The sequence below is a fragment of the Cheilinus undulatus genome, linkage group 16 (genome assembly GCF_018320785.1).
Source record: "Cheilinus undulatus linkage group 16, ASM1832078v1, whole genome shotgun sequence".
Classification (NCBI taxonomy): Eukaryota; Metazoa; Chordata; class Actinopteri; order Labriformes; family Labridae; genus Cheilinus; species Cheilinus undulatus.
Window position 1 is genome coordinate 12,225,832 of NC_054880.1, and position 24,576 is coordinate 12,250,407.

The 24,576-nt window shown below is 38.8% G+C and overlaps 1 protein-coding gene across 1 annotated transcript; it reads left to right on the top strand.

Moving 5' to 3' along the window:
• Positions 1 to 1,502: 1,502 nt before the first annotated feature.
• On the top strand, positions 1,503 to 23,558 carry klhl43 (kelch-like family member 43). Its single transcript, XM_041808972.1, has 7 exons — positions 1,503 to 1,648; positions 13,739 to 14,289; positions 14,591 to 14,739; positions 16,152 to 16,498; positions 17,920 to 18,219; positions 18,311 to 18,486; positions 20,081 to 23,558. Exons 2-7 carry the CDS (start codon positions 13,976 to 13,978, stop codon positions 20,871 to 20,873), a joined length of 2,079 nt encoding a protein of 692 aa, XP_041664906.1. The 5' UTR covers positions 1,503 to 1,648; positions 13,739 to 13,975; the 3' UTR covers positions 20,874 to 23,558.
• Positions 23,559 to 24,576: the final 1,018 nt, after the last annotated feature.

Here is a 24,576-nt window from a genome sequence, read left to right on the forward strand (position 1 = left end):
GGCAGGGTATTTAATAAATGCCCTCAATCAATATATAAAGAAAAGTACAGATAAGAAACAGAATTGTAGGTTTTTCACTGTTAAACTAGTCCTCATAAAGGGGAAAATTTGAAGTTTGTACATCAGGGGAACAGTCATGAAAGACGGAACTACGTCACGGCACAGCTGACGGCGTACGTAGCGAGCGCCTGTCAGTTTGACGTCAGTGAAAACGCTGACTTTGCTTTTGGGATAATTTACCGAGTAACTTGATAATACATGTGTTCAAGAAGTATTCAGAGGCTTGAAAGTTATTACTCAGCATCTTCATCTAACGGTATTTATTCTTAATCATTAACCACTGAAAATAAATCCAAAATCCATTATTTTGAGCAAAAACATACCTCAAACCAAATTAAGTGAAGATAGACAGCCCAGCTGTTCAAAAAAATTAGCGACTATACAGTTCATAGAACTTGCTGTGATGTCAAAACATGCAGCATCACTATCATTTCATTATTACCACAATAAAATCAAAATGTAAAATACTATTAACCCTTAATGCCTTTGAATTTGTCTGGCAGCCTCATTATCAATCAAACTAGATGTTTCAGCAACATTTCTTCTAAAATAATTATAGCGTTTAACTTTACAATGTATCCTTCTACTTTAGTAACATTTTACATAACTTTTACATTTGCATATTTAAAGCAGTGATTCTCAACTGGTGGGATGGGACCCAAAAGAGGGTCGTTGAAATGTTTTCAGTGGGTCACGAATGTGTTCCAGGATATTTAAAAAAAAAAAAATTACAAAAAGATCATACTGTATGGAAGCCGTAAGAGAATATACAACCATGCAGAGCCTACAAATGATTCACCCCCTTGGATGTTTTACCCTTTTATTGATTTTATAAATCAATTATGGTCAATATGATTTGCCATTTTTGAAAAATAATAAAGCATCTAAGCATCTAAGAGGGTGAGGACTTGACTTATCTCATTATCTTGGCAAAAAAAAAGTCTGGTCTCCCCATGATAATGTATTCTTACTTACAATATTCATATATAAAAACAACCCGAATGCTCATGTTATCATAGGAATTAGAGTAAGACCAAATGTACTCTCACATGCCCAGAGCTTATGTCATGTGGGCTTTTCAATCTTGTTTTTGTTTTTTTTTCATGTATTTTATTTCATCTACACAGCAACTCTGGCCTCAAGATGTGAAATAAGGACTGAAACTCAGCCTACAAACCCAAAACCCAAAGGCCATTAACAGGAGGAGTCGGGTGGTGGTAGTGGGGTTGTAGGAGGATGCTCAGGTCCGCCTCCTTTAGGATATTTTGGGAGGGGAGGGTGCTGAGGAGTGCCTGTATTTGGAAATGGAGGTGGAAGTTATAGAGGTGGTAAGAAGAGGATCTGGTGTGAGCTCAGGAAGGCGTGTCTGGGGGGGGGGGTCGAATCCTACGTCATAGCTTAGCTTTGGACCCTGAAACCTCTCTGATCCTATCTCACACAAACACAGCACACAGAGGGACGCAGCAAAGAGGAACCTGTTAGAGAACAACGGCAGAGACAACAGAAAGAAACTTTAAAGAAGGCCTAAAAGAGAAGCAGAAGAAGGAAAAAGAAGGGAAGAAGAGCTGGAACCAGGAGGGAGAAAAAGGTGAATATCAGCTTTTATCACATGTTTTAGATTGACGAGATAAAAAGGATTGTAGCTTTCAAAAAAAATTGTTCACACCTCAAAGGCTTAATTTGAACACCTTTTAGTTTCTGAAATGAACTAAACACCAATCATTTTTGATATTCTAGCCTGTAATACTGATAGACTGCAACCTATGGAAAACACCAATGAAAAAATTAAACAAAAGTATATACCAGTATGTAAATATTATTTTGGGATAATATACTCTGGATGAAGTACTTCCATGTTTTACTGAAGAAAAGTACAATACCACTGTAAATCTCTCATAGAGTCCTACATTCAGACATTTGCTTCAGTGAAAATATAAAGTGTCACCATTTAAATGTACTGAATGTATCAAAAGCACTCCCTTTAATAAATGGCCTATTTTAGAGTAACAGACGTTATAAAAATGGATATCAATTTTATGTTGCAAAACATTATCTACAACTAGGAAGCCACTGAGTTTTCCATGTCAGAAAAATGTATTAGGATATATAAATCCTCCAAGTCTGCAAGTAACTTGAGCTGATTGAGATGCAGTTAAATAAGATATGATACCATACTGTAAAATAAGATATGATAGTATGTAATATGAAACAGCAAATAAGACAGCAGAGACATTATACAATATATTTGGTATGGTACGATACAGTACGATATGAGACAAAACTCTACAATACAATACGATACGATATGAGACAAAACTCTACAATACAATACGATACGATATGAGACAAAATTCTACAATACGATACAGTACGATATGAGACAAAACTGCAATACAATACGATATGATATGAGACAAAACTCTACAATACGATACAGTACGATATGAGACAAAACTGCAATACAATACGATACGATATGAGACAAAACTCTACAATATGATACGATACGATATGAGACAAAACTCTACAATGTGATACGATACAATATGAGACAAAACTCTACAATACGATACAGTACGATATGAGACAAAACTCTACAATACGATACGATACAATAGGATACGAAACGGTATGATATGATACAATTCAATATAATACAAATGATACAAAACTACAATATGATACAATACGATATGAGACAAAATTCTGCAATAAGATACGATGTGATATTAGACAAAACTCTACAATACGATATGATGTGATGAGAAAAAACTCTACAATACAATACGATGTGATATTAGACAAAACTTTACAATACGATAAAATAGGATACGATACGGTATGATATGATACAACACAATATAATACAAATGATACAATATGATATGAGACAAAACTCTACAATATGATAGGATGCCATACAATACGATACCATACCATACCATACAAAATGATATGATACGACATGAGACAAAACTCTACAATATGATACAATACTATACGATATGATGCAATACGATACGTTACGATACGATGTGAGACAAAACTCTACAATATGATATGATATAATACGGAAAAATACAATGTGATAGGACATGAGGCTACCCTGACGCAATGTGATGCAATGCAAGAGATACTATGTGATACAATACTATAAAATACTGTAGCTTACAGTACAATAGCATGATGTGATAGGATGGGGTAAGATGGGTTTAAGGGTGTTTTAGAATTGATTCTATTTTCTGACATATCCCAAAGCAGTAAGATTGCCCCCCCACTGTCAAACAAGAGAAGCCAAAACCAGACAGTGCCCTCTGCTAGTTTAAAAGAGGACTGCAGCATAATTATGTTATAATTTTGGAGTAGGAGAGCATTACTTCCTGTTGTGATGATGTGTAAAGTGGCAGACAACAAAACTTCAAATTTAACAAACAACTTCATCTACTTGTGTGTAAAAGTCTTCAGTGAAAATGAGCTAATGATACATGTGAATATATCTTGGCAGATAAATCTGAAAGGTGCCACAATATTCAACATTATCTTTTCATTGTTAAACATGAGGTCAGCATTAATATATTGTTTTAAGTACTTTTGTAAAGCGTGCTGTGAATCAGATTAGAAAGTTATATCAGTTTATTTACATGTAATTTATCTATGAACATTTATATTTAACTGCTAAGTGGAAACAATGCAAAGCAGTTGTCAGTGTGGATATCACAACACTGCAGGAGGTGTCCGTCCTTCACTTTCCAAACCTTAGCTGTAACACACTCTCGTACACACCCTCGTACACACACGCATGCAGAGTTGGTCAGTGTCTATAAATACACTCATGAGCTAGAAAGAGGAATTCAGCTACAGCTGCAGGGAGATAGAGTTTGTGTAGAGGCATTTGAGGTGCGTTTTTCTTTGGTGTGGGTGTAACAGATAAACGTGACAATGAAATATCAAAAGCCTCCTCTTGATACAGCTCTTTCTCAAACTCAAAGCTATTTTAGAGACAAATAGTGAGGACTTTATTGACCTTTATTTTGAAGGTCTTATCGGACATATTAGCAAGTCATTGCCGACAACTGGTCAGAGAGTATTGTCACCAGGAGCGTCACAGTGGGGATGCAATGCTGTAGCTTCCCAAACTCTCTGTATCTTGAGTCATTGCTTGCAACCATCTCTGGAACAAAATTGGTTAGTTTTCTTATTCATATAGCCTATTTAAAAAAACATAAAATGCTGCTTAGCAAAAATTAAAACCATAACTAGATAACTAGATGAGTCACCTCAAACTATATCTGCCTATTAAGAGGTCTAGCTAAAACCTAAGTAGCTTCAGTGGCGTGCTGAGCTTTAGGCATCACTCAATCTGTGCATCTCAGATTAACCAATGTTAGAGCCAGCTGAAATTAAGTAAAGCCCTACCTGAGGGTTACCACCCAAACTAAAAAAGTCAATAAAATAAAGGGGCAAGTCCTGCAAGCTTGGGGACTAATTAATCAGGGTGCTCAAAAAAATTGAACTAAACACTGACTACCAAAAGCGATGGCTACCAAGCTCTAATGCCACAAGTTACACAGAAACATATTAACCTCACCTCATCGATGATCATCTCGGACGAGCCCCCATTTGTCACGCCCCTCCCTAAGGTGGCCCTATGGGACAAAAAAGTAATCATATTTGACCCAATAAATGAACGTGAACACCTTAAAAATGTTTAAAAAACAACAACATTGGATCTTTTCATTAATAGATAAAGAAATAACTCATAACAGAGATGAAAAGGGACTATATTAAAAATGACAATAACACACATTCCTGATTGAGCACCAACACAGTTTTTAAGTACTTAGACCAGGTGGCTTCACCTGGAGGAGAGACACAGAAGAGTCAGAGGTACACTAATGCCTTCATGCCCTCTTTTGTTGTTATGCTGGGCGTTATGGCAGTTTCATGCAGCAGGGCCAACGTTAAGGACGTACTATTAAAGCATATACTTTAACTGAAAACTAAGTTCCTCGTACAAAAACGGAGAGGAGTCGTACCAAATCTATCTGTTTCCACATACTGTAAAGCTGCCTGCGTTCAGAGAGTACTGAAAAATACCGAAACTGAGTAGAAGACGAGTCAGCTCATCTTCACCCAGAGCAGGTCAAGATGTAAGAATCTATGAGCGACTGGAGGCTGATGTTTCCCTGCAGCAGATGTGTGGAAGTCATCTCTGGTGACTCAAACGAAGCTCAGTTTCAGTTTCTCTCTGTTTTTTTTTTATCTTTCAGAGTCATAAATTAAACATGTGGAATGGTACTGTTTTGTTCTGGACTCTGGCTGTTTTAGGTTTTTCCAGCTATTTCAATCTTTCATTAAAACAAATGTTGGAACTCGTAATCCTTTCTTTGAAGCAGGTTATTATCACTTTATCAAAAGTGTTGATGCATATTCTTGTTCAGCTTCCTGTGTTAGTTTCTGGGTCAGCAGACGGATTCATAACCTCTGCTGACATCTGCAACCTTTAGGAGTTGAGTTGCGTTTAAAATAAACTCCAACATGCATGTTTCTCACATGTAAATAGCACTGACACATTTAAATACTGTATGTTACCTATACACTATTATCTGTTTTTATACCAGGTTTGTTGTAATATCTAGTCTATTTCCTGACACTGGAGATTGAATAATGAGGGAACTTTGTCTCTTTTAACTAACTTAACTTCAATCAAGTCCAAGTGTACTTTACCTGTCCCATAATCACTTTTACATTTATGCCCTTTGTGAGTTGTTTCTTGACATATACTAGGCCCACTTAAGGCACTCAGATTTCTTGTTTTTTAAATCTATAAATTAAAATAAAGAAATCAGTGTGAGAGAAACACTTCAGACATTGCAAGTTTAATTTTGTGTTCGACTGCTGCTGTGTGACTTTTCATGAAGATGCTTGAATATTTTATTTAAAATGTAGTTAGATGGCATAGTTCAGTTATTAGTGCCTGGCTACAGCCTTTTTGTCTCACACCCAATCTAATCAGCACCAAATTTCAGGAAACTCCTGTTGTTGTTGAAATGAGATGCTGTTACAGTCTATTTGCCAGTGATGACGTTGATGATGATGTTGGTGTTTGTGTTTGTTGGGGGTCCTGGTGGGGGTAGAGGTGGTAGTTGGGCTCTTGGCTCTCAGTCCGGCTGATGACAGAGCAGCTGCTCTCCCCCCGACCTTGGTCCCAGATATTTCTGAAGGCTGAGCTCTGCTCAGCAAAGATTATTTTCATGCCACAGAATCACTCAACAAGAGATTTGTTTCTCAGAAACATTGACAGCTTCTTGATTTTAAATTTATTTTTACATTACTTGCAGGAGTTATAAGTTCTTAGCTACATTTACTCAGATATGTCTTTTAGTATTTTAATTTAAAATAATATAAAAGTTTTTTTTTTAAATCAAACTACATTTAAAAGGCAGGTATAGCTCTTTTACACTACTATGTGTATCTACAGACACTAATAAAAATAAGATCTGTTCATAAACATTGACACATCAAAAATACGGTATGTAGAATCTCTGCACTAACATACATATGCATTAGTGTAAAAGGTGACCATTTCTATGTCATATATATTTTAATTGAGGTCTTACAGCAGCTCAAATATGTACTAAAATGTGAAAAGACAGATAAATCCTTAATCTTTGACTATGTAACAGGACATATCTTTTAATGGGGGTCTTTTTATAGATTGTGGGTTCAATTGCCAAACTCACCTCTGTAACGTGGAAACCCCCCCACAGCATTTCTGCAAGCTTAGACTAGCACTGCTCGCCTCACACTTCCACAGCCGTCTTCTCAATAATACTTCTTGTTTTGAATTGAGGACTTAAAAAGGTGTATTTACAAAACAGGAAAACCAATATTTTGTTTTCATTCATAAATTTCTCATATGAGGGAGAATAGAATATCACTAAAAAAGGCACCTCTGTGTTTGCTGCAATCGGCTCCAGCATACACAGGCATCCCAACGTTGCTTCAAGTGCAAATGTGCATACTGGGGCTGCCTCCAGAGAAGACCAGGAAGGGCCTTTTTCAATGCATTTCTCCCTCATTATAAGCAATTCATGAATGAAAATAACATGTTGGTTTTCTGTTTTGTAAACTTAAATTTCACACATCTCAAACTATGAAAAAACTAAAGAGGGTTAGGCATTGGAACCCTAAAGGTTGGGGGGGTGGAATTCAAAATAACACGCCATAAACTATGGAAAACTCAAAGCAGAAACTAACTAAAGAAAAACCCAGCAGGTCTTAATAAGTCGCTTCCTTCCCCACAGTTAAGGTCGCCCCATTGTAGAAGTCAGGTAAGCCCAAAACATCCCACCGTAGAGGTCTGCAGCCAGATGTCTCTCTCATATGGTATTACTGTTTTGGGGTGGAGCCCCCTGGTGGCAGAATTTTTCATATTGTGCGTTTAAAGATGAAACCAAGCAATTCACTATCTTTTTACTTGTGACATTTTAGAGTAAACAAGTCTCCCCTTGTCATGTTATTGGTGCCTTCAAACACTGTTGTGTTTACAGTATTCATGAGAGGTGACTGTATGAATTTACTCATTTGATATTCATGACACTGTAAGTCAAATTTTTTCAGAGAACTTCAAGTTTCTGAGTTGTGACATGTTTGATAACATTTTCAGAAATCATGGTTCCCAGTGTTTAAAGTTCTTAGCCACACACAGGACTGAAAGGACCCAGTTTTACTCTAGATCAGTGGATCTGTTGAGAACTGTTGATTCAACAGCGGTTAGCAGAGCCTTTTTCAGTGGGTTGCAAATGTGTTCCCAGAGAAAAGTGCCAGAAAGTCCATGAAACGCTTTTGAAACAAGCTTGTTTCGTCTTGTCTCTCAGATTGTCCACATATTTTGTACTTTCTTTGGTCCAAGACTTACAATTTTTCATGAACTAAATCTGACTGGTCAAATAGAAATTTGGGTCATAATTTCTCATTCAGGATTTGATGAAGGGTCCTGAGGCTCCACCAGTTGAGAACCACTGATCTAAATTGTCACCTTTGTCGTCTCAGCTGTTGTTCTTCCGTGTAGTTCTGACACAATAAAACAGCGTAACGTCAGCATTTGCACATAAACTGTCAATAAAGAATGAGCAATCATGTCGCCATTAGCATTCTATGGTGTCTCCATTTGGTTATGGACCGGAGATGAGGCCTTAAAGACCCTAAACACCTACATAGATGTTGACAATTAGGCAATAAGCCTCCTGGCACACTGGTTTAATGTGCCTACCTGACAGTCAAATTGATCATTCCCAAATTAATGCAAATTTATGCATAAAATAAGCCATACTGACCAAAACAGTTTTTGAACCATGCTGTAAACATGTTTATTTCCTCTGTTAGAGTGGCCATTTTAATATGAGTTCTTAAGGGAATACCTTAAGTTTTGGCGAGCCTCTAGTGGACACGTGAGGAACTGCAGTTCTTTGCACTGTGGATCATTTTTCAACATTGGATGTGATAAAATGATCCAACAATTCACAAAAATAGACGGACAAATCACACAAAATACCAGTATTTAAAAACTGTAACCCCAAAATAAACTCGTGACATTTTTGATTAAACTTTTGAACCCTTTGGAAGGGCCCAAACCTTATGTTTGGAACCACTGGAGTAAACTAAATCAAACTATCTCCACTTCTTCTGAAAAAGCATTATGTAACCTATTTATGCTTTATGAAAAAGGAGTCTAAAATTGTTGTGTTCACTGTCTGTTTTGAGTTGTTTGTATCAATCAAACATGCTTTTACGATCCTCCAGCCCCTCCTGTGTCCAGTTGGTCCTGTCACTGACTTTCCCACCTCCACACGTGTTCATGACGGCTCTGTGAGGCTCAGTTAGGGGTCACGTTTACAGAAACTCTTAGCTCTTGTCTCATTAAACAAGCTTCCACATTGAAATGCTTGGAGTACCTTAACTGAGCATCCAGTATCATTAATACCACTCTTCGTCTCAGCTAATTTGTGCTACAGTGACGCTATGAAGTGTCCTTGCTGTTGCTGTTTCAACTGTTTAACGGGTGATTGCAACATCCTAAATAGTCTGTATGATCTGTAACTGTGAACCCCTCCTCTTCATATGACACCAGCGACAGCTGCTGTACGATCCAGTCCCCTCGTCCCCGCTCTGTCCATGTGAGGAGGCCGCTGGTGCTATTTAAAAAAGAGCCAAGATCAGACACGGAGCAGGAGGAGGGGTGGAAACGTGGAGTGAATCATGGACTCATTAGTGGTTATAATGGTGTGGTGTAGTCATGTTTGTGTTGGGATACAGTTTTCATCTTGATAGAGCACTAAAGTTACAGATGAGCTGCTATGGGTTTGGTATGGGTTCTTACGTCAGTTTACGCTCTACTCAGATTAAGGTGCTTTACCAGCTATGATGGTTTTAACATAGGCTTCAATTATTATTTCAATTTACAACTAAATCGTACAAGCTGTAAAGCCCTCTGTCAAATACAATTTTCTTAGTAATTTATGAAAAGTGGGATAACTCGTAGTTTATCCAACAAGGCAACAACACTCATGTTAGCCTCCAGTGATTTTAGTGAGCGTTGTTCCTTCAAACAAGACAGGCTTGGAGAAGCCCGGCTATACTGCACCACCAACAGGTATAGCTACTCTCAGTTGTATACTCTATATCAAAAATTTCTGAAGAGTTTTATTGATTACCCGGAGTACACAGAGGAACATTTCCTGCAGATGGAGACTCACCGGGAAGATAGGAAGAGGAGAGAAACTTCAGTTGAGACTGGTTAGCAGGAGTGATCCTGAATAACAGAATAGTGTAGGAATGGAAACTGTGGGCTAATGCCCACTGTTGTCATTAATGGGACTTCACACTTCTACAAGACATTTCTGATTGAGGCTCACGGACATCTGCAGCCTGCATCACTCCCCATCCAGAGTTCCCTGCCTTACTAAACACTGGTGTTTTACTGACCTTCTTCAACTTTCTAGAGATAAACTGGAGAAACTGACCCTGAACAGAAGAGCTGGTCATTACATTCATGAAAACAACCACATTGCAGACATAACAGATTAAGCAACATGAAATACAGAAAAGGGTCATCGGTCTAATCTGAAATTAAATATATTTTAAAAATCATATATACTAATGGGGACTCTCTTTAGCATGGTTAAGCTAAAATAGCTAGCTACATAATTACTACATAAACCAGTGTAGCTTTAGCAATGTGACCTTTACCAAATATAGCTAAGGCTAACATTGTTAGCTACATAACTAACATTATTACATTAACCAGTGTAGCTTTAGCAAAGTAATCGTTACCAAACATAGCTAAAGCTAACATTGTTAGCTACATAACTAACAATATTACATTAACCAATGTAACCTTGGCAACGTGGGCATTACCAAACATCGCTAAAGTTAATATAGCTAGCTACAAAACTAATAGTACTACATTGACCAATTTAGCTCTAGCAACGTGACCTTTACCAAACATAACTAAAGCTAACATTGCTGGCTACATAACTAACATTACTACATTAACCAATGTAGCTTAAGCAATGTAATCGTTACCAAATATAGCTAAAGCTAACATTGCTAGCTAGGTAACTAACATTACATTAACCACTGTAGCTTTAGCAACGTGACCTTTACCAAACATATCTAAAGCTAACATTGCTAGCCACGTAACTAACATTACTACATTAACCAATGTATCTTTAGCAACATGACCTTTACCAAACATATCTAAAGCTAACATTGCTGGCTACATAACTAACATTACTATATTAACCAATGTAGCTTTAGCAATGTAATTGTTACCAAATATAGCTAAAGCTAACATTGCTAGCTAGGTAACTAACATTACTACATTAACCAATGTAGCTTTAGCAACGTGAGTTTTACCCAACATAGCTTAAGCTAACATTGCTTCATAGCTTATGTAGCTGCTTTGTGAGCTTAGCTTTAGCTATGTTAGCCACATAGCTATGTTATCAACAATACTTAAGCAGCTAACAGAGCTATGTAATGTTTTCATGGATGATGAGCTATTTTTCTGTAAGCAGACTCTTTACTCAGCTTTATTAAATGTATTGTAATCGGATTTTGCAGGTCAGGTTTTTAACTTTTAGCTTTTCTTTTTCTAATCCTTGGCCTAACCCTAAACAGAAGTTTAATCTGATTTTATATAGAAAGTTTTAGTGTGTATTTCCGTTCTGAGATATAAAGTGTCTTATATTCAGTACAGTCTGTGAGAGCTCCAAGCACGTCCTGTTTAAAGGGGGAACACTTACTGAAATCACTGAAGGCTAATGCCACTAGTATTGCTAAGTATCTTATACAACTCGACGTCAAAATGCTGAAATATTGCTTAAACAAATGTTGTTTACAGTCGCTGGTCTGCTCACAGACAATCAGGCATGAGAGGCAGCAGACTACTGGGAATTTCTCAAACAGAGGAGTGCCCCACTTGTGCCTTTTTAAAAATCTAGTTTGACTCTTTCTTTCTCCATGTAAATATACTGACTGTTAGTACTATTAAATGACCAGATATCAATGTGGACTATGCATCTCCATCTGTGTTTGTGTTGTTGTTGCAGACTGGCGCTGACAGGTAGAGGGGCAGATGATGCCCCAGCCCTCCAAGAGACCCCTTAGAACAGTACAGACTTTGTCACACAAATAGAAAATCTAAATTAAAACCCTAAACAAAGGTCCAGTTTTCATAAAAGGATCAAAACAATCTGTCTTGGTGGAGTTTAGTTGAGCTAAATCCAATATATTTACATAGGCATATAATGTTTTTATGTTGATTATTACACACTGGATTAATTCAGTATATTATGGTATACATTTATCCTTTAATAAAAATGTGAGCACAAACATTAGCTTTTTTTTAATCTTGCATTCTTTTAGATGTATTTTCTTCAGTCTTTTTAGCCAGGTTCTTCATGATCAGAGCTCTTTCTAACTGGTGAGACCTGGATGAACGTCCTTACAAAGTTTCATTCTAATCCATCCAGCAGATGTTGGGATATTTTGATCATGAACACCTGTGAACCAGCTGAGCGGCAGAGACATTTCCTACCCTCAGGGTTAAATAAACACACACCAATATAAAAAAGGCAGCAGAGTCCAGTCAGATCACAATGAGGCCCAGTGAGAAAAGGATCAAATAGATCTGGCACAAAGCCAAGGCTCAAAATAAACTCCTGTGTAACTTTTTATGGCTCGCTGACACAGCTAAGGTGATTTCCACTTTTGGCTCAGGTGTATAATAACAAAATGTGACCAAGAACTTACTTGAAAATGAAATATTTGAATACAAGGTCTACCATCACCCATATACTTTCTAATAGGTCCAAATGAGAACCATATAAAGACAGGCTATCTGTTTAGAAAACCTGCCCATAGTGCATGAAATAGCATCGAAATAGTGACTGATCATCTGAAACCTCCCCTAAAACCCCTCCATGTCTTCACATCATAGCAGGAGTAGTAATTGTGTTGAATACAGATCATAAAAGTGTAAAAATGGATAACAATTACAAGCAAGCAAGAAATGAGTTATTTCCTGTGCACTTAAATTGTTGATATGACAATAATGAAAACTTGATTTCAGTTGTATAAGGGTTTCTTCATGTCCTACATTTCTTCCATTTTTCATTCCAGATTTTTTTTTCCACTAATTTCCATGTTCACTCTTAAACATGATCTCTACACTCTGCTACAGTCCACCTTCTCTGTATTTTGATCTGCAGCATGCTGCAAACATTATCCAGTTGCAAAATACACAAGCGTAGCGAGGCATTGAATGTCTGAAGGAATGGTTGTAAAACAGAGAGCCCGGCCCTGAGCTTCATTTCTGGAGCGCCTCACTAAGAGGACACTCGGAGCTGTCAGTCACATGAGTGAAGGTCCACAGTGACAAGAGAGGATTTAGAGAAGGTGTGGACTCTCTGTTTGTGTTGTTGTGCTTTTTGAGATTATCAGAGTCCTGTTCATCTGTCAGGAGGGTTAGGGTTAAGATTTGATATATCCTCTGGTGATTAAAATATAGGACCGAGCATTTACCAGACATGTTTTTGATTTTTAATGACCCCTCTTCAAATCAATTTTGCCAACATTTAGTTTAAAAAAAGTAAAAATGACAATCCATTTTTTGGTAATACAGATATCTTAATTATTCTGAAAAAGCTAGACATGGTATATATGTATGTATGTTTGTATGTATGTATGTATGTATGTATGTATGTATGTATGTATTGGTCTGCCTGTCCATCCTCTAATCCACCCATCCATCCTTTATCCATCCACTATTTCTCTCCTTTCTTTATCCCTCTCTCCCTCTATACATCCATCCATCATATACTGTATAACCATCCACCCATCCATCTTTCCTTTAGTCATCAATCATCCATCCATCCATCCATCCATCCTTTACTTCCCTTTTTTATAATTTCATCATCCATTTTATAGATTCCCATATATTCATATATTTAGTATTGGCATTGTTATAACTTACAATACTAATTTTTATTTTTTGAAGTCTTTAACAGTTTTCAGACATCAAAATCTTGCTTCAGATATTAAATCTGTTACTGTTAACATCTGGTTTTCTTTACATTTTATTTATCTGTTGTATTTTTCTCTTTTGTTTCAGGTGCTGTGTGCTGTGTTTAAGTGAAACCATCTAGGAAATCTCAAACCAGTCTATCCTTTAGACCACCATCTTGGTCAGTACAAAGCTTCATAAACATCCAGCTGAAGCAGAGGCGTTCTGCCTTTTCAGTGAAGACATAAAGACTTATTCTACTATAAACAAGTCATCTCAGAGCACCAAACCTACGTTAATAAACCACCTAAGTGAAGTAAACTAAAGCTCAAACCTACTGAAAACATGGCACCAAAGAAGAGGGCCTCCCGTCAGAAGAAAGCTACGGTGGAGACCAGCCCTGTGGTCGCCATGGAGACCGCTCCCATCCAGCTGAAGGTGGAGAGCCGCGGTGATGGTGTGGTGGTGGTGGAGACCGGGGTGAAGAAGATCGAGCAGATAGCAGCGCTGGACATCGCCAAGCTGAACAGCCTCAACCTGCCTCTGCCGCCGCCCATCATCAAACCTGGAGAAAGAGGCCTGGGGTTGGGCAGCGAGCTGACACGACCTCTGCATGGAAACGCCGTACTGGAAGAATTCAGCAAGATGAGACAGGAGAAGTAGGTTACACTGATTTCTGCAACATAATTATCTCCACTGATGATTTGCAAGTCTGATATAGCATGAAACAAGTGTGATACTAATTATAAATCAATCAATCATGATATGAAACATGAATAATATCAACACTGTTCCTCTTGATTTAGATTTAGGCTGCCTCTTCAGTGTAACAGAAATGTATCATCTGTCAGACTTTTATTAAATTCTATGGTATTACAGCCAATACAAGATAAACATTCAACAATGGCCTCAATATCCCCAAATTCTTCCTTTGGTATGTTTTTCATTTGCTCCCTTCAGGTTCCTGACTGATCTGGAGTTGGCCTGTAAGACAAAAGCCTTCGACGTCCACAAGCTGGTCATCTCCTCTGTCAGTCAATACTTCAGAGAGATTCTCGCCAAAGACCCCAGCATGAAACGTCTGGAGCTCCCATCACTCTCACCACTGGGTACGCCTATCCATCAGTCCACATAATATTTATTTTTGTCATGATATTCTGCTTCTGAATTACCTAATTCATCAATCCTTCAAATCAGTATTGTTCCCAAAAATTTTTGGAACAATATCGTTGCTTGAATCCCCATGAACATATAGAACCTCTAGTCTTTTCAATCACTTATATTGAAAATTATTTATCTTGTATGTGTTGGATTCTTGCCGAGAATGAAATCCAGTATGATCCAGTACGACATTGATTTTCTAAATTAAGTCAGGGACTGTTCTAGTTTCTCTTAAATATATTCATAAATAAGAGTACAAATTGTGATGTCTGAATGTTTATAGTTGTTAAAAACATTTTTGTTTTGTTGTTTTTTCCCCCCTTCAAAAATAGAAACATTTTAGGAATGCACCATAGTTTCCTCATGATATCAGTATCTGTAGAAATAGGCTTATAGAAGTAAATTATCAGTAACGACAGATAAAAATTTCTACTGATATTACAACTATGTAACAACTATATGAGTCGTAAATATCAGCCTTTATCAGCTGTAAATATTAGCTAATATTGGCAGTAGAAATTGGTCTATATTGGCTGTAGAAATTGGTCTATATTGGCTATAAATATTGACCTATCTTGGCTGAAAATATTGGCCTATCTTGGCAAATATGTCCCTTTTTTGGCTGTAATCATGGCCCCATCTTTGCTAATTATCTGTATGTATTGGCTTCAAATTTTGCCCTATATCAACTGTAAATTTTAGCCTTTATCACATGTGAACAATGGCCTAAATTAACTTTAAATATTAGCAATTTTCAGCTGTAAATATTGACCTATATTGGCAATAATCATTGATCGGTGTCAGCTATCAATACCTCTCTTTATTGGCTTAAAATTGCTAAAAATTTTCAGCCTTTATCATGTATATGGAGTAAATATCAGCCTATATCAGCTATAAATATTGGCCTATACAGGCTATAATTATCGCCATGTGTCAGCTGTAAATATTGGCCAATATAGGCTTTTATTATCACCATGTATCAGCTCTAAACATTTGCCTGTATCATCTTCAGATATTGGCCTGTATTGACTACAATTACGAGCCTGATCGGCCTCTATCAGATCAGAACCTCTCAGTGTGGATTTGAATGTGTTTACATGCAAGAGCAAATCAATCTCCTCCTGCTTTATGTGTATTAGTCCAACTTCAAAAACTCAAATCTGTGCTGATTGTAGTAAGTGTAAAATGCTTCATCTACTTTGCTGCTTGGGAGAAAACTACAAAGGGAAAAAAATGTCACAAGTTTTCATTTCTCAGTTGGACACAGCAGGCTTTGTCTCTACTTCCTACACATATTTGTTCTACTTTTGTAGATGTTCCATCTTTTCTTAAGTTGAAAAATGTTCTCTTGTCTCTGCAGGTCTGGCCAACGTCATCACCTTCGCCTACCTGGGCCGCGTCCACATGTCCCTCTACACCATCGGCTGCACTGCCTCTGCTGCCGCCACCCTGCAGATCCCCCAGCTGCTGAAGATGTGCATGGACTTCCTGCTTGCTGAGCTGAATGTGCAGACCTGCGTCTACATCTGGAACATTGCTGCAGCCTACGGCCTGCTGCCCGTCTGTGACGCCGCCCGCCGCTTTGTCCTGGAGAACTTTGTGCAATTCGCAGACACCCCACTCTTCACCCAGCTGACCCTGGAGCAGATCTCAGACTTCCTGCAGGACGACTCACTGCTGCTGCCGTCAGAGGTCACAGCCTTCCAGGTCAGAGATCAAACTTTGTCTTTAAAGGTTGACAGTTCAAATCTGTGACTTAAAACTGGGTCGAAATTTGATACACTGTCCTATTTTTCCTTTTTATCTGAATCTTTGCTGTTTAATCCCACACATTAAAGGAAATCAGTTTTATTCATCTGAAAATTTCAAGTCTATTTACATAAATAATTATTGACAAGATATTCACGTAAAACATCCAAACTGAGGAGATGTTCTTTTATTTGAAGGCCACCTCCAGTATTAACTCACCGACCTTCTAGACCTCCCTTCTATTTTCACCGAGACCTAAAAACAGACCCCAGACCAGCTGCTCAGAGCATAACACACATCCATGAATCAAAGCCAGTCACCTGCAGGTGGACTGTGAACCGAATCCACCCAGTATAACTGACTGTATGCAAGAACACAGCTTGCTTATTAATACACCACTGTATGCATGACGGACTGAAATAGACGAGCAGCTGAAGGAGGGGTGGTCAATGTTGTATATATAAACTGGACCAAATGTTAGTCTCTAAATATATTTAGAGTTTTATATACATAGTCCAAATCAAACAGTTATTAACATTTATTTTGTAGCTTCAAGATCAACTACAGAGTTGAATGTACCACTTTAGAGGAGTCCTTATTGGTCTACACTACATGTAGTCAAACTACACTTTTGAAGGTATTTAATATTTAACAGTATGACAGAACTGCAGTAACCCTTGAAAATCTGGGGTGAGGTGGGTCTCCTTTGGTAAGAACAAAGCAGAGAGTCTGTCTCATGGCAAGGCAATGCACATTGATGAAGAATATGCACTATGCATCCCTTAGGAACACCTAAAGTCACAGCTAAGAATCCAAACTCAGTGGTTAACTTCACTCATGGTGCAAATGTGTCTCAAGTCAACAACAACAACAATCCACCAGAAACATGAGCAAAAGAACAGAGTACAAAGAACCAAATACAGTTAATCTGGTTAAAACTTACTGAAGTAGAAGTAAAAGTACTGACTTGAAAATGTACTTAAAAAAATAGAAGTACCCCAAAAAAGCTACTCAATAACAGTAGTCTGAGTTAATGTAGTTAGTTACTTCCATCCGTGGTAAATATAAAATGAAATGAGTTATATATAAAACTTTGTACCTGCTAAAGACATTTGCTATTCTCAAGTTAGCCCAATGCCTTGCTAGCTAGAGTTAGTTATAACTAGTTAAAGCATCGTCTTGTTCAGTAATGACAAAGTGAGTGAATCTGAAGGGTAGTCAGATGACAAGCAGGTAATTCCATCAGCGCTAAATCAGAGGAATAAAGACCTGAAATTTCTCTGATCAGTCCATGTAACACCTATTCTCTGCTACCTTATATTGATGTCCTTCCTTGTTGCATTAATCGACTGACTGATTGAAAAGCTCTCTCTCTGCAGCTGGCCATGCGGTGGCTTGACTTCGACGCCTCTCGCCAGGCTCAAGCCGCAGAGCTCCTGTCTCACATCCGCTTTGAGACGATCCCAGCCAGTGAGCTGGTGAGTCAGATCCAGCCGGTGCCCCGCATGATGATGGACCCTCAGTGTCACCGCCTGCTGGTGGACGCAATGAACTACCACCTGCTGCCCTACCAGCAGAACACCCTGCAGTCCAGACGCACTCAGGTCCGAGCCAGCCAGCAGACCCTGCTCACCATTGGGGGTCGACCTTCACTCACTGAGAGAGCGCTCAGCAGAGAGGTCTGTGCTTCATGTGTAGACTACTTTTCTTCATACCTTATAAAAAGAAACACCACATGGTCCTTCACTGATCTTTGTCTTTGGGGTCCAGGTGCTGTGGAGGGATCCTCGTGAAGGTGGAGCCACCTGGCGTCACCTCACCCAACTGCCAGCAAAGAGCTTCAACCAGTGTGTGGCTGTGATGGACGGGTTCCTTTATGTGGCTGGAGGAGAGGACCAGAACGACGCCCGCAACCAGGCCAAGCACGCTGTCAGCACCCTCAGCAGGTATGAGGACAAGATGGGTCAAATACGTTACTGGTAATGACCTTTACAACACAAGCCCTTTAGCCTTGGTCTTCCTTCATATTCAAGAACAATCAGAAAAGTAGTATCAGTCTACCTAGGTGACTAGACTAGTGTACTGGCAGCAGCTTGGCCATGGTAAGCCTTAGAGGTAAACAATGAAGTTTAAGAATCAATGAAAAAGTGAGTTATAGGGTATTGTTTTTGGAAGTTATATAAACTTAACAGCAGCATTTTGGGGGCACTGAAAGTCTTTAAAACAGAAGTCTGAATGATACCAGTCAGAGATCCCCCAAGCCCATACCCACAAGTATTCAGTGGTGTTCAGTCTTTGATAAACCCCGCTCTGTGGGGGCGAGCTTTGCCATCTTGGAGGATATATTTCTGTTGCAGACTGTGGAGATATGGGATTGCTGCTGGTTGCAGAATCTTATCTTGATCTGTCTGCACTGAGGTTGCCCCCTGTGATGACAAGGCTTGTTTTTCCAGTGAGGGAGATGCCGCCCATCACCAGCACACTGCCTCCACCAAAAGATCTTACTCTATTGGTGCAGCAATTAGCAGAGCATTCTCGCCACCTTTCCACACTTTGCCCCTATGATGCATCCACCGTTGGTAGAATCTGGACTCATTGCTGAGCATAACATTCCTCCACAGGTTCAGGTTCCAGTGCACGTGTTGCCAACACCAGCGCAAACGGGCCTGACAGTGAAGGGAAATCATGGTAGGCCTAGCAGCCCTGTGAGACAGGAGATTGGCTTGGGCAGAAAGCCATTGGCCAAATGGTTCTGCGTACCATGACTGCAAATCCGTTGAAGACAGCATGCAGTTCTTAGGTGCTGACAGGGTGAGGAAATGGTCTTCTTGGGGTGTCGTCTTCTCAGAGAACCCACATCGCAACCTGTCTCTGACTTCCCCCGTTATATAGATCTTGGGCTTCAGTTTAGAGATGGTACTTGGACTCATTTCAAATACGCCGCAACTTGGTTTTACAGAATGCAATCTTGATGTTGCCCTATTGCAGGGCCCCTATTGGGTCAGTCAAACGTGGCGTGCCGATTCTTGGAGTAGACAGCTACTGACCACTGTAGCAGGGCCCATGCTCAAAGGTGCTAACAATCATGCGTCAATAAGGCCCCTGATTGTCTAGGGGTCCCTGAAGCTCATAAACAAGAGTCAACAGAAACAGCAAAACAAACTGTTTGGCACTGGCAGAGAAGATTTGGCAAATTTTTCATGGGCGCAACCCTCAGTTCTGCTGCTCATCCCAAAAATGCATGTTCCTTACAAATGTGGCCAATTTAACAGCGAAATAAACAGACTTTCCAACAGTGTAAAGTTTATTGACAAGAAGCATTGTTATAACAAAGAAATAATCTACCAAACACAAAATGTCCTTTTGAGGCCAAAGATTACTAAAAAGTGACTGAAACGTAAAAGCATTATCATAAATAGACTAAGGCCAAATCCTGATCTAAAATAACTACCAAAGACAGTTCACACAGGAGGTTCATGACCTATCAGAACAGAGGACACACTATACTGGGTGTTTACAGTGTTTTTATTCCTCCACCAGATACGATCCTCGTTTCAACACCTGGCTCCACCTGGCCAGCATGCGTCAGCGCCGCACCCACTTCTCCCTGGCAGCCAGCGGCGGCCGTCTGTTTGCCATCGGAGGCCGCAACGTGGAGGGTCTTCTGGCCACCACTGAGAGCTACCTGCCCTCCTCTAACACCTGGCAGATGCGTGCTCCCATGGAGGTTCCCCGCTGCTGCCACTCCAGCGCCACCCTGCCTTCTGGAGACATCCTGGTGACTGGTGGCTACATCAACTGCGCCTACTCCCGCTCTGTGGCGTGCTACAAGGTGGAGAGTGACACCTGGATTGAGTGTGCCCCCATGGAAACGCCCCGTGGCTGGCACTGCTCTGCCACCCTTGGAGGAAAGGTATACATCGTTGGAGGAAGCCAGCTGGGGCCAGGCGGAGAGAGGGTGGATGTGGTCTCCGTGGAGGTGTTCTCTCCAGAGAGTGGTACATGGAGCCGTGCCGCCCCTCTGCCCCTGGGTGTGAGCACCGCTGGTTTGTCCCCCCTGAATGAAAAGCTTTACCTGCTGGGCGGCTGGAATGAGGCCGAGAAGCGCTACAAAGCAGCCGTGCAGAAGTACGACCCGGCCACTGACAGCTGGTCCATGGCGGAGGATCTGCCCGAGCCCACGGTGGGAGTGTCTTGCTGCACCCTAACCCTGCCGCCTCGCCATGCACCCCGTCGACAGCAGCACCGAAACACCCCCGCCCACGAGGAGCAGCAGCCGAAGAACCGCAGCAGAGAGAGCAGTGTGGCTCCTTCACAGACCATCACAGCGTAGAGAAGCAAAGCAAGGAAGGAGGGTTTAACCTCTGGGGAACATCTGGATCATGTCTGCTCCTTTAAATAGTTAAACATGAGAGGATAAATTCACCCACTTCAAACTTATTTACTGTAAATAACTTATAAATAACTTAATATTTATGATCATTTTACACCTGAAAAATATCTAAAACCTCAATGAAAGAGGGTTAAATCTGACTAAACAGTTTATTGCTTTGAAGAGTTCCACAATCTAAAGGAAACTTTGGTCATGAATGGATCTAGAAAGTGAGAATATGGTGTCCAAATTTCTGTTCAACCTTATTTTTGAGCACTCAAATGGCAAAATTATGCAATTAAAGATGATTTAAGGGCTGTTTGCCTGCATTTTAATGCTGTCAGTTGGGAAAGAAACAATAAAAGAAGAGCTTAAGTGGTCCAAAGTGGTCTCAGGAGGTTTTAGGATAATGAAAACAGATGGGGAAGGATGGAAAAGGGCTGAAATGAAGCAGGTGGAGGTAAAAAGGATCAGTGTACTTCATGGCCAACAGATCATAACAGAAATCCAAAATTAATAAACAACATGTTTCCCAGTTACTGTTTAAAAAATAGGAAAACAAAACATGAAAAAACATGCTCTTGGCCAGTGGGTCAGTGTATTTTCTGGTACTTCTGTTTCCTGGTTGAAACAACCACAAAAATCAGGAGAAACTCTTTTATTGTGTTTTTTAAAATCTTTTTTTTATATACTTTTTATAGAAGGTGGAAAAAATGCAAAAATGAGCCATTTTCCTGTTTTTTTTATTGTTTTGGTCACAAAATTGGAAAACAAACTACAGAATTTTTAAAAAGGGGTCCAATTATTTTTTATTATTTTTTTTTTTTACAGATCTGTATTTTAGTAAAAGACTTAGAAAAAAGAAATCATGTGACCCAATCGTAACAATGAACATTGCAATATAAAAGCCTCCATGTCAAAATAGTTTTTCATTTCTTGTTTTTTCATTTCCCACAGGTTACCAAAGATATCCAAAGAAAAATGTTTTATTTAATTGTATTGTTTTTTTGTTTGTTTGTTTGTTCCGATCAGAAAAGGAAGTTCAAAGAATGGAACGGTGATGTAATTTTGTTTCTTGTATATATAACCCACTGCAGGGCTTCTTAAAAAAAAAAAAAAGTTACATCATCAGTGTTCCACTTCTTTAAACCTGCTTTTGATAACAACACAAAAGTGATCAAAATAAAAAAAATTAACAGTTTTTATTTTTGGAAAAGGCAAAAAGAGAAACAGAAAACAAAAAACTAGAAACAAAAAGCACATCATTTTCTGTTTTTATTTGTAATTTAATACGAACTGCCTGAAAGTGCCAAGGCAGTTTTTTTCCAAGTTTTGTTTTCCTAATTTTAAACAGCAGTTGTAAGAAGCTTGTTTCTTGATTTTGGACTCATCACCTCAAATCAAAAATCCGTTGGCTGTAAAGTACACTGATCCAGAGAGGATGTTTCTGTGATGGAGCGGGCTGAACAAAATTGTCACTGTGAACCCACCGGCAGTTTGTGTACAAAGATGTATCTATGCAGTGTGTTTCATGCAGCTGTACAAAAAGAGTGAATTTGTGTGAAAGAGACGAGTAAATGGAGCGTGAATGAAGGGTGTGAATGCTCTGAGAATATGAGTCAAAACTGTGATAATCAAACATTTTCATCTGCAGATATTTCTCAGAAGGTAAGAAACAGACCAGCAGTAAACAAACACGTTTATTGTTAATTTATTTAACGTATGTCAAGAGTAGAGTAGCTTTATTGTAAAAAAATGATTTAAAAAAACTATATAGATGTAGTACTGAAATATTTTATAAGTGCAATGGAGAGGAAGATGTGAAATGTAAAACATGATGTGAAAAAACGAGGAAGGAAATGTGAACTAAACACAACACAGGTGAGACTGAAGAGCTACAGAGTCCCTGAGAGGACATGCAGGCACACAATTTATTTAATTTTCTTGGTATAACGAGGACATTTACGTTTATTTATGCTGTTATCTTAAGATAAAGGAGCTGGTCTTTCAGAGATAATTAGTCAAGAGGAAGACTTATATCTGCTTATTGCCAAAGGAAAACCATTGCTGTTATCCCTGAAATGGCTAAAAAGGTCAAGAAAAACAAGCTAAACTTCCTCATTGACAAAGGAAAAGGTAAAACAAAACATACGCATGCATGGCATCTAAAAGCTGCTATAAAATGGAAAAAAACCAAGTGGTTCTTCTCAATAAAACCAAAGCTAATTTGTAAATATTGAGGAAAAAATGATATAAAAATGTGAAAATAAAAACATGAAAAATACAGAAAAAATCAATGATAAAATAATTGAAAAAAATAAAAACACTAAGGCGATGAAATGAGTCTCACCTGTGTTTGTGTTTTTAAACATTTGCCTCCAACAACCATATGAATTTTTACTGAAACTAAGACAAACTACCAACTGAAGAGCCAGTGAGACTCCGGCAGGTGGAGGTAAAATCTGCCATCAGCTGTGGAGCGCGTTGAGTGAAGAATCAATGTAATCGACCGTGAGATGAATGAGGACAATCGGGCTTGTTTGATTGGCTGAATCCCCTCTGAAAAAGTCTCTGTCTTAGCGCTGGATGAGCTCTGTGCTGCTGGTTTCTGTGGGGTTTCACTGAATAAAGCCAATGATATCAAAATCACACATCTCTGTGTTTTCATTTCCTCTTTACAGGGCAGGTGCTGCTGGGAAATGTAGTCTAACCATGAGTACAGGCATATACTGGTCCTGCTTTCACAGCTTATATGGACTTTTGGGCCATACAAGGAGTTAAACTTTTTTAGGTAATTATTTATAAATATGAATCAAGGGTGGAACTGTTAAAACCGTTTTAATGATGCAGTAAACAATAAACATTGATGTTTATTATAGGGTTAAATACCCTGCAGCTGAGGCTTCGTTCACACTGCAGGGTTTAACGCTCTTTTCTGATCTTTTACACAGATTTGTATTTGACTCATCATATGAAAGTAGTCTGAATCTGATATGAAAAGTTCAGATTTAATGTGACTTGTGCTGTTTACAGTCAGAAAACAGTCCATGAGTCACAAGTGTGCAAACGTATTCCATCTTATGTTGAATTTAACAGGTTAACATTTTTATCTTTTACATGTTTGTTGCTCCAAGAAACACATCAGATTCCTACATTTTGGAGAAAATAAAAATAAAAAACAAGCCACAGGAAAGGCAGGTGGGTCATTCGGAGCCACAGAGGACCAGGAAATGTTCAAAATACACAAAAAAAAATTGTATATTCAGTACAGAATTTGCACTAATGTAGAGTGAATAATTCACAGCTACACAAAAATAGCTTCAATATCCACAAAAGATCCTCTGCATATGTATGAATTAAACCAACAAAAAATTATTTTGCTTATAGATTTCATGTTTTCAAGTCACATTGAAACATTTTGTTTACACTGTGTTAGATTTCATTAAAGCCTCGATTATACTTCAGATAGAAAATATGTTTTTGAATGTCATATTTCACAGAATAAAACCATGGTATTAAATTCTTCCAAGTTATTTAAACACAGATGAAAAGCGCTAGAATATGTGGTTTGATGTTCAAAGATAAATATAGACTGCCTCTGAAATGAGGTTTGTGTAAAGTTGGATGAAAAACTATCACGTTTAGTTCTGAAATAATTATAAAT

What these genes read in the sequence shown, in the direction of transcription:
- klhl43 (XM_041808972.1), top strand. Translation starts at nt 13,976, where the DNA reads ATGGCACCAAAGAAGAGGGCCTCCCGTCAGAAGAAAGCTACGGTGGAG. An exon ending in CAGAGGTCACAGCCTTCCAG is followed by an intron (nt 16,499 to 17,919) that starts GTCAGAGATCAA and finishes CTCTCTCTGCAG; the next exon opens with CTGGCCATGCGGTGGCTTGA. An exon ending in GCTGTCAGCACCCTCAGCAG is followed by an intron (nt 18,487 to 20,080) that starts GTATGAGGACAA and finishes TTCCTCCACCAG; the next exon opens with ATACGATCCTCGTTTCAACA.